At 48.4% G+C, this 10,670-nt stretch overlaps 2 protein-coding genes across 2 annotated transcripts; one reads left to right on the top strand and one right to left on the bottom strand.

Annotated features, from left to right (window-relative positions):
* Positions 1–4,285: 4,285 nt before the first annotated feature.
* LOC308220841 (olfactory receptor-like protein COR4) lies at positions 4,286–5,212 on the bottom strand (the record flags this gene model as incomplete). Its single annotated transcript, XM_080617356.1, has 1 exon — positions 4,286–5,212. One exon carries the CDS (start codon positions 5,210–5,212, stop codon positions 4,286–4,288), a length of 927 nt encoding a protein of 308 aa, XP_080473482.1.
* Positions 5,213–9,294: 4,082 nt separating this feature from the next.
* LOC308221386 (olfactory receptor 8U9-like) lies at positions 9,295–10,224 on the top strand (the record flags this gene model as incomplete). Its single annotated transcript, XM_080618369.1, is given in 2 exon segments — positions 9,295–9,714; positions 9,718–10,224. Coding segments are annotated over 2 exon segments (927 nt in total).
* Positions 10,225–10,670: the final 446 nt, after the last annotated feature.

Genomic DNA, 10,670 nt, shown 5'->3' with positions numbered 1-10,670 from the left:
CTGTCAAGCAAGGCAGCTGTAGAAGTGAACTTTGTTAACAGTGAAGAAAGTTTCTTTCTTGTTATCCCCAGCTAATTAATCTCTGATGGCTTGTTATGAAGAATGATGGAAGTCACATCCAAGTCTTCTGAGAAGCTCTCAAGATGACCAGGGAACTTCCTTGGTAAACCCCAGCAGGTCTTGTTAAAGCTGATGACTCCTGGAAGGGTGGTTGGTCCCCAAGGACCACTTCTTGCTTTGGGAAAGTGAGCAGCATCACTTGTGATGGAAATAGCTGTGACTGCTTGTATTGTGAAAGCCTGGATCTGGGGCCTGCTGGAGGTCTTTCTGTGCCCATATAAGCTTGATCATGCTCTCTCTTTAAAGAGACATCCTTGTCTTTGTGACATGTGCAGATAATGTGGTTCTTGCTAATGGGGTGCTTTGTCCCTTTCTACTTTTGACCCCCTACTAAAGGGAGCTGAGGAAGCTCATTGCATTTCTCCTCACCTTTGAACCTCCTCAAGGACAGTTCAGAACTTGAATTTCTTGCTATTAATTGCCTTAGAATGGATTTGCTTGTGTCTCTTAAGCTGTGAGCCAAGTTGAAGTCCACTATATCCATCCTCGATTCCTTACTGGCTTTCATAAATGTGGTTTTCCTACCGTTATGAATTTGGGATTGGAGAATAAGCATGGGAATGGGGTCACCTGACTCAACATCTAAAATTCATTGTCTAGTTATGAGATAGTCAGGTCCTTTCTAGAACGGATGGGAATAAAAGGATGTTTTATCACATCTTAGGACAGCTGGTGAGGATGGATGTGTTCCAGAGCAGGTCTGAACATCAGAAGGACTTGTACCATGGACCCTCTGTCCATGGTATATGCATCTTGGAATAGCTTTCCCTGGATTAAACTAATTCCAGTCAGGATCTGAAGGCCTGCTGGAGCTCAAACTGGATCAGCTGCCCCCCTCAAACCTATTTTCAGTTTGCTTTAATCCAAAAGACAGGACAAGAGGAATCGGCCTCAAGCTGCACCAGGGGAGGTTTAGATGGAGCTGAGGAGCAATTCCTTCCCCAAAGGCTGCCCAGGGCAGGGCTGCAGTCACCGTCCCTGCAAAGTGTTCACACACCTTAGAGATGAGGTCTCAGTGCCATGGGTTAGGGGTGGCCTTGGCAGTGCTGGGGAGTGGTTGGACTTGATGACCTTGAAGGTCTTTTCCAACCTGGTTGATCCAATGAGTCTCAAAGGAGCCCAGTTCATGCAGCCTGAGCCCAGCCTCTGATGGGGATGGAAACACAGTGAGGGGAGAAAGAGCAGTTTCAAGAATTCAAGCTTTCTCTGAACAAATACTAGAGATACAGAAACACACAATATGAAGGACCTTGCCATGCACTTGACACGTACATCATGCGACCTTCAGAAAGATTGAGTCACAGTATCACAGTATGTTAGAGATTGGAAGGGACCTCCAAAGATCATCCAGTCCAATCCCCCTGCCAGAGCAGGAACACCTGGATAAGGTTACACAGGAATGTGTCCAGGCGGGTTTTGAATGTCTCCAGAGAAGGAGACTCCACAACCTCCCTGGGCAGCCTGTTCCAGTGTTCCGTCACCCTCACTGAGAAGAAGTTTCTTCTCAAGTTTAAGTGGAACCTCTTGTGTTCCAGTTTGTACCCATTACCCCTTGTCCTGTCATTGTTTGCCATTGAGAAGAGCCTGGCTCCATCCTCATGACACTCCCCCTTTATATATTTATATACACTAATAAGGTCACCCCTCAGTCTCCTCTCCTCCAAACTATAGAGACCCAGCTCCCTCAGCCTTTCCTCATAAGGGAGATGCTCCACTCCTTTAATCATCTTAGTTGCCCTGCGCTGGACTCTCTCCAGCAGGTCCCTGTCCTTCTTGAACTGAGGGGCCCAGAACTGGACACAATATTCCAGGTGCGGTCTCACCAGGGCAGAGTAGAGGGGAAGGAGGACCTCTCTCGACCTACTGACCACCCCCCTTCTAATACACCCCAGGATGCCATTGGCCTTCTTGGTCACAAGGGCACAGTGTTGGCTCATGGTCATCCTGCCATCCACTAGGACCCCCAGGTCCCTCTCCCCTACACTGCTCTCTAACAGGTCGTTCCCCAACCTATACTGGAACCTGGGGTTGTTCCTGCCCAGATGCAGGACTCTACACTTTCCCTTGTTATATTTCATCAAGTTACTCCCTGCCCAACTCTCCAGCCTGTCCAGGTCCCCCTGGATGGCAGCACAGCCTTCTGGCGTGTCAGCCACTCCTCCCAGGTTAGGGTCATCAGCAAACTTGCTGACAGTACACTCAATTCCCTCATCTAAATCATTGATGAATATATTAAATAATACTGGTCCCAATACTGACCCTTGAGGCACTCCACTAGATACAGGCCTCCAACTAGACTGCCTCATAGACTACAACTCTCTGGCTTCTGTCCTTCAGCCAGTTCGCAGTCCATCTCACTACCTGATCATCCAGGCCACACTTCCTCAATTTAGCTATGAGGATGCTGTGAGAGACTGTGTCAAATGCAAGTGAACTCAGTCCCATATGCCCTTATGCTTCCTGACATGGGTTCATCCAATCTGATCCTCTTTATTCGTGCTCATGTGAATGTTTCATTGGGATAATGGTCTAGGACTATGAGGTTCAGCACATCATCATGAAGAAATAACTGGGACAGCTCAGGAACAGACACATGTTACTTCATGACTTCTGGCTGTCCAAAGCAGTGGTAAATGCTCTATCCCTGGGAGTGTTCAAGGCCAGGTTGGACACAGGGGCTTGGAGCAACCTGCTATAGTGGAAGGGGTCCCTGCCTGTGGCAGGGGTTGGAGCTGGAGGAGCTTTGAGGTCTCTTCCAGCCCAAACCATTCCATGATTCTGTGATTTCAGGGGCAGAGAAAGGATTCATGAAAGAATTAATGGTGTTGCATTCTTTGTGACTTGATGACATCAGCAAGTGCTCTGTGTCTTTCATATTGCAGATGAGGGTAAATCTGAGATTTCCTGTTGTGAATTTGCAGCATGGGAAATTCCAGTTAGAAACAGAGGGAGGGGAAAAACCCCACTGTAAGAGCAGTCAAACACTGAAATACGGGCCAGGGAGGGTGTGAAACCTCTCTCCTTGTTTTTCCCCAAGGCTCAGCAAGAAAACAACCATCGTCTGGGTTAAATAATAATCAGGGAATTATAAGGAAGTTTTGGGAACAAAGCAGGATTCAGCTGATTGACTCTGGGTGTCTGTTAGTTGTGAGTTGTAAAGAAATCAGCAAACCAATTTGACCCTGGCTTGACTCTACCCAAATATGGAGCTTCTAACTCCAACCCAGGTTATTGCATGTGTTTAGGATAGCCTTCAGGCTCAGCCATGGCTCCAGGTTTCACCATGGTCCTGGCAGAGGCTGCATCTCTATGGGCTGAGGCACACATTGGAGTATTTTGGGGTGGTTTATGTATACAATATTTGCCTATGACCCATCAGGTCTCTGTGCAGGAAGGCAACAGGAGAGACATCAAGACAGGCAATGCCATCACTCCAGGCTGCCACGCGCTGTGATGTGTCGGGTCTGAAGGCTGATGTGCAACACCACAGCTCCTGTGCTCTGTGCTGGTCAGGCTGCCGTGGATATCATGGCTTTTATTGCTGTCAACAGGGGAATGGAAAGCAAAGGTGTGGATCAGGGGACAGGGTTTTCTTGATAGTATCTGCCCTTTAGTGGGGATTCATCACTACCACGTCTTAAAATGCTTTCAAAGTGCCTTCATTCATAACAGAGGTCACAAAAGTACCATATTTAACTTGAATTCTTTCTGTCTGAAATGAAGTGAATAGACCTGGAAATCATTGAATGAGGTTTGAGAATCAAAACTTAGAAATACTTCCTCCACATTGTGCCTGTTATTTGCTGTCCTCTCCATTTATCTTGCTAAATAGTTGGTGTATTTTTCTTATGGCCCCAAATGACTTCACATTGTCTAAAATGGCGTTTGATTTAGTGGAACAATAGAATTCACTCTCTGTTTATTCTGATTTGCCAAGAAAAAGGAATGCAACGCATAGCAATGCCCATACCTTGTGTCAGGGCAATTGTAAAATCTTTTGCCATGTTCTTATTTGTATATTCAGTTGGTCATATCAAGTAAGCTATCATGTAAGTTCTGGTGCAGAAGACCCGCAACATGTTGTCCATCTAAGGCACTTCACAAACAGATGAGCAGCTCCCCCAGATCTCCATTCTATCTGACCCTATATTTGGAGAATTCGAGATCATTTTATTTTCAAGAGTCTCCTCAAAGCCTCCTTCACCTCCTTATTCCTCAGGCTGTAGATCACGGGGTTCAGCATGGGAGTCACCACGGTGTAGAGCACCACAGCCCATTTATCTGCTCCTCTTGAGCTGTCTGAGATGGGGTTTAAGTATGTAGATAATGATGCCCCATAGGAGATGCTGACAGTGGTGAGGTGGGAGGTGCAGGTGGAGAAGGCTTTGCGCTTGCCCTCAGCTGAATTGATGCTCAGGATGGTGGCGATGATGGCCACGTAGGAGAGCAGGATAACCAGGATGCTGGACACACCAAAGAGAGATGCTGCAGTGGTCAGGATGGTGTGGCTGAGGGTGGTGTCGGAGGTGGAGAGCGAGATGAGAGGGGAAATGTCACAGAAGAAGAGGTCGACGGTGCTGGAGCTGCAGAAGGACAGGGTGGACATGCTGATGGTCTGTCCCACACCATTGGTCAGCCCCATGAGGTATGAGCCAGTCACCAGCTGGAAACAGCACTTTGGGGACATGACAAGGGGGTACAGCAGGGGATGGCAAATGGCCACGTAACGGTCATAGGCCATCGAAGCCAGCAGGAAGTACTCAGTTACCCCAAAGATATGTAAGAGGAAGACCTGAGCCATGCACCCAGCATAAGCAATGCTCTTCTTCTCTGACATGAAGTCAACCAACATCTTGGGGGTGTTGATGGTGGAGAAACAGAGGTCTACAAAGGCCAGGTTGCCCAGGAAATAATACATGGGGGAGTGGAGGTTGGGGCTGGCCCTGATTAAGATGATGATGCCCAGGTTGCCCAGGATGCTGACAAGGTAGGTGAGCAGGAAGAGCAGGAACAAGTAGACCTGAGTCACCGGGTCCTCTGTAAACCCTGCCAGGCTGAACGCAGTCACTTGGGTGCAATTGCTTTGTACCATGGGCTGGATGGTGCTTTCTGTGTCAGCTCCTCACTGGAGGCTTCTTCTGGAAGAGGCAGGGATGTCCCAGGTGGAAAAGCTTCTGTGTGGTGGGAGCTGCTCAGAGACAGCCCTACAGGATGTAAAGGGAGAGTTCAGGCACAGATCAGTCAGGACCAGGATGGGGAAAGTGCTGTGCCAGCACAGGTAGAAGAAAGGGGTGCTCAAGCTGTTGAACACCATTGCACAACGTGGTGCATGCTGCTCTGGCTCACTGCTGGATGTAGAGCAATGACCCCTGTGGAAAGCAATGGGAAGGTTCCACACCCGAGTAGCTTTACCTTAGTGCTGCACTTCATTGCCTGCATTAGTGCTGAGCCTGGGGCTTGGAGTCCATGCGGCTCAACCTGGAACACAGAGAAACATGGTGCTTTCACAGTGCAGAGTTGATCCTTCATCCTCTTGTGGTCATTTCCCAATCACATGCTTCTTCCGTCTCTGCTGGGACTTCTTCCTAAATGAAAACTGGAATGAATTCCTGACCTATGGAAAGCGCAGGTTGGACACAGGGGCTTGGAGCAACCTGCTCTAGTGGAAGGTGTCCCTGCCCACACAGGGGGCTGGAACTGGATGAGCTTTAAGGTCCCTTCCAGTCCAAACTGTGACTCTATGCAAGCTTACACAGAGGTTTAGATTGGTTTCTCTTCCCTCCTGTGTGCTCTCCACCAAGGTAATCTTGAAAGCTGCCTTCTCAGCAGCCACATGGGGAGAACACACCAGAGTCAGCTCTCTGGGAAGCCAGAGCATCATGAAGAACTGGAGCCCAGGACCCTGCAGTAGGGCAGGAGATGAAGACAGGAGCTGCTGCTTGTTGGCAAGAGAGAACCACAGGAGATGGTGGCTCAGCACACACTGTCTTTGCACAGAGGGTTCAGCTTGGACTGGAAGATGCTGCCTTTCACTTACATCTCAGTTCTGTCTCTGCTGCCCTTCTGGTGCTCTTGGAGATGGATGTGAAGATGAACGTTCCTGGAGCTGTGCAGAGAACCTGGGAATGAACCAGCATCAGCAAAGTCCCTTCCTATTTCATGGGATGTGGGGACTGTGAATCTCTTGGGCCCGAGGGGGGTGACAAAGCCCAAAGGAATTCATTATCTCTTCTCTGTGCTGCTTGGTTTGGAGAAGTGTACCCAGAGGAGATGACCTCAGCTTGAGCGAGCAACAGGGCTTTGGGCTCCCTTAGAGCAAACCACAGAACAACCCCACCTTTCACATCCACTTTTGGAGCTTTTCCAAGGCAGTTACAGGTCCACAACGGCCATGGTTGACATTAGTATGGCAGGGAGGTGGGGGAAACCTTGCCGATGGGAGCATGTACCAAGTGTCCATCAGCAATGTCAGGCACCACAGGCAATGAACCAGCTTTCTACCTATCTTAAATTCCTTGTACTCAAACCATAGCTTACCTGTTTGGCTGCAAAGAGCCAACAGAAGATCATGGTGACCTTGCTAACTTTGAGATAATGCTTTCCTCTTCTTCTTGTCCATGCAAACATCAATGCTCACATCACACAAAGCACTCACATTGGCCAGGCTAACCTACCCTTGGTACATCCATGCTGGCTACTTATCACAGTATCACAGTATGTTAGAGATTGGAAGGGACCTCAAAAGATCATCTAGTCCAATCCCCCTGCCAGAGCAGGAACACCTAGATAAGGTTACACAGGAATGTGTCCAGGCGGGTTTTGAATGTCTCCAGAGAAGGAGACTCCACAACCTCCCTGGGCCTTCCTGTCCTTCCTCTGCCTGGAGAGGACTTGCAGGGGATTTGGTTCTTAATCTCAGTGGGAACCAAGGCAGCCTCCATTCTTGATGATAACATTCACCTTTTTCCACCCATCATGCTGGAAAGGCAAGGCAGAAAGGAGAGCTTTTGAGGGAGAGGTGCCCGATAGTGGAAGAAAGAGGATGGGAAAGAACACATTAAGACTGTGATAAAGGATTGAAATGGGCAGGAAGAGGGAAAATAGACTCCAGGGGGACATTTTTGCTGTCTTTCAATACCTTAAGGGGGACTGCAGGAAACCTGGAGAGGGGCTTTGGACAAGGGCCTGTAGGGATAGGACATTAAAGCCATTCGGCTTTAACCTGCCAGAGGGGAGACTGAGATGAGCTCTTAGGCAGAAGCTCTTCCCTGTGAGGGTGCTGAGGCGCTGGCCCAGGGTGCCCAGAGAAGCTGTGGCTGCCCCATCCCTGGCAGTGTTCAAGGCCAGGTTGGACACAGGGGCTTGGAGCAAGCTGCTCCAGTGGAAGGAGTCCCTGCCCGTGGCAGGGGTTGGAGCTGGAGGAGCTTCAGGATTCTTTCCGACCCAAACCAGTCTGGGATTCTATGAAACAAACTAATAGAGGGACATCTCCAGCTCCATAAACTAAAGTCTCTTCAAGAAAGTAGACAGGGAAGTGTTTCATGAATCCGTACACCAAGACCACAGTGTGGTGGATAATATGTGTCACAGCACTTGGACCTAGTGGACAGATATCAGTGAAAAGAATTTTGTTTAGGTGCTACTGCAGTTCTGGTATTGATTTGAGTTCTGGTGATTGCTGTTTCCTTGCTCTTCTCATCACTGCTCATAGCAAAATGGAAGAAAAACCCCAGGGAAACGATAAAAGCTTGGTGTGGGGACAATTACTGTCTTAGTGAAGTCAGCAGAGGCAAAAATCAACATTTGGAGTGGGTTTTACAGGAAGATGTTAACAAGGGGCAACAGTGAGAATAGAAATGGTTGCAGGAACTCTCTCTGCATTGCTGAAATCCTGTTTAAGTAGCATTAGGAAAGCCAGTGGAGAAAGTTATGAGAATAATCAGGGGTGAATCATGTGGACATTCACTTGTCACCCACCCCCTCCCCTCAATGTGGGAGAAGGGGGAAGACATCTCCTTAAATTCACATATTTACAGCAAATTGTTCCTGGGCTTTATTAGTGAGCCTGGAGATGAAGAGATTGATGCTCCGGGTGCGTTTTGCCTGTTGTCAAGCTTCTATTCCCCATGGACTGGAACGCCCCCGAGGTCACAGAAATGAGTACAAATGCATCTTGAACACTAGAAACTACAGAGGGCACTTGTCTGCCCTTGGAAGATGCAACAGCAAATCACCCTCAGTGCAGCTTGTAAGGAAAGAGTGCTAAAACTCACTCTCAGCATCTGCTTGGAGATGAACATGGGCTCAGTCATCATCTGGAGGAGCACCCAAACTCATCCCAGTTGCTGAAGGAGCTGCATGGACCCTCCAGGTTTCTCCATTATCACAGTGACATCTTCAATTTCCTTTCTTATGGAATGTGTATGCTGAAAACTGTGTGTTCATCTCAGCTTTAAAATGCCCACACTTCTGCTCTGCTTTGCTTTGCAAAAGGAAATGAAAGTCAACAGGAAAAGGATTTCTTCAAGTGGAATTGTTCCATGTCGGTTTATTTTAGGAAACAGCAATTATTTTCCAAATGTACCTGTCATTTCCCAAGGAAAACCCAAAATGTATTCAATGTCTGTGCTGGTTTAGGCTGGGATAGAGCACATTGTCTTCATAGTATCTGCTACAGGGCTGTGGTTTGGATTGGTGCTGAAATGGTGTTGATGAGTCCAGGGTGTTTTAGCTATTGCTGAGCTGTGTGGAGCTTAGTTGCCATCTGGGATTAAACCTTGACCATAGAATAGTTAGGGTTGGAAAGGACCTTAAGATCATCCAGGTCTAACCCAGCTTCCAAGAATTGCCAAGTTAATGACTTTCCTCCTGTGTTGAATGTCCCCAGGAAGGCACAAATAGAAGAGACGAAATGCTGAGCTAAACCCAGGTGGGGGTTCTCACTGTTGAGCTTGAGGTTTTGGTTTTAGGATCCTCTTGTAGCCACTAGATGGAGGCTTGGCTCTTCCAAGAGCCCAAATCTCTTCCAAGAGATCTCCAGAGTCCAACTGACCCTCTAGTAGGATGGGTTCTGCCTCCCTTTGGTGACAGCGAGGAAGCTGAGGGTCCTCTTGAGCTGACCGCACCATTGTCTGCTATTTTACCTGTCTCCTGCAGGTTGATGCATTACAGAGGATGACACCCATCAAGCACTCTGATGTGCATGAGTTCATTCTTTTGGGACTGATCACCCTCCCAAACCTCCAGGTCCCTCTTTTCATGGCTTTCCTGGCCGTGTACATGGTGACTCTCTTGGGGAACTTTGGGATCATTGTATTAATCAGGACTGATCTTCACCTTCACACCCCCATGTACTATTTCCTCAGCCACTTGGCTTTTGTCAACATCTGCTACTCCTCCATCATCCTCCCCAAAATGCTGGTGCAGATTTTGACGCTGGAGAAAACCATCAGCTTCTCGGGGTGTGCAGCCCAGCTCTGCTTCTTCATCACTTTTGGGGTCACTGAGTGCCTCTTGCTGGCTGTGATGGCCCATGACAGGTACGTGGCCATATGCAAACCCCTCCTGTATCCCACCATCATGTGTGCATGGATGTGATGGTGGCTTGTGCCTGGTTCCTATGCTGTTGGTGTCTTCCATGTGGTGACCCAAACCACTTTCATCTTTACCTTCTCCTTCTGCCACTCCAATGTTATCAAACACTACTTCTGTGACCTTGCCCCACTTTTAGCTCTCTCCTGCTCCAACACCCACACCTACGAGGTGGTCATCCTTGCTCTCGTCAACATAAACTGTCTCAGCACCATGACCATCATCTTTATCTCCTATGCTTATATCGTCTGCACTGTCCTGAGGATCCACTCAAAGCAGGTCAGGAGAAAAGCCTCCACTTGCACATCCCACCTGATGGTTGTCACCATGTTCTATGGAGCAATCTTGTCCATGTACCTGTGCCCCAGCTCCACCTTTGCGTCGGATGAGAACAAAATGGCCACGTTGTTCTACGCCATCATGACCCTTGATCTACAGCCTGAGGAACAGGGAGGTGAAGGCTGCCCTGATGAGGGCAGCTGGGGGAAGGCAGTGAATGGAGGAAGCTGGTGACCAGGAGGATGTTTCCTTGTTGCTATTATTGAGCGGGTCTCATTGCACTGAGGGCTCTGTGAAAGTGTATTGAGGTGTTTCTCTGTAATTTCTCTCTCAATTATAAGGTGTCTGACACTGATTTGACATGTAATACTTGCCTAGATGAAGGTGGGTGAGGTGAATCCCACCCTCATTCATCACCAATGGTCAGTGAGCACAAACAGCCCCTCCAAACAGGATGATTCATCCTGTTCATCTCATTGCTCTGTTCAATGACTAGAGACAGCATGGGCTGCCCTGGGCATGGGTTACTAGGTTGCCCATTTTCAGAGGTGCACCCAGAAGAAGAGCCAGAAACCCTCTTGTTATGGAGTGTCTCTGAAACCCAGTGCCTACCAGGCTGGGTGAGAACGGAATAGACCCAAAGGACCACAGGACATCGTTACTATCTGTTAATAACTCAA

This window comes from Psittacula echo (genome assembly GCF_963264785.1).
Source record: "Psittacula echo genome assembly, chromosome: 5".
In the NCBI taxonomy this organism is placed as follows: Eukaryota; Metazoa; Chordata; class Aves; order Psittaciformes; family Psittacidae; genus Psittacula; species Psittacula echo.
The sequence above is the reverse complement of the archived record's forward strand: the minus strand, read 5'-3'. Positions and strand labels throughout refer to the sequence as shown.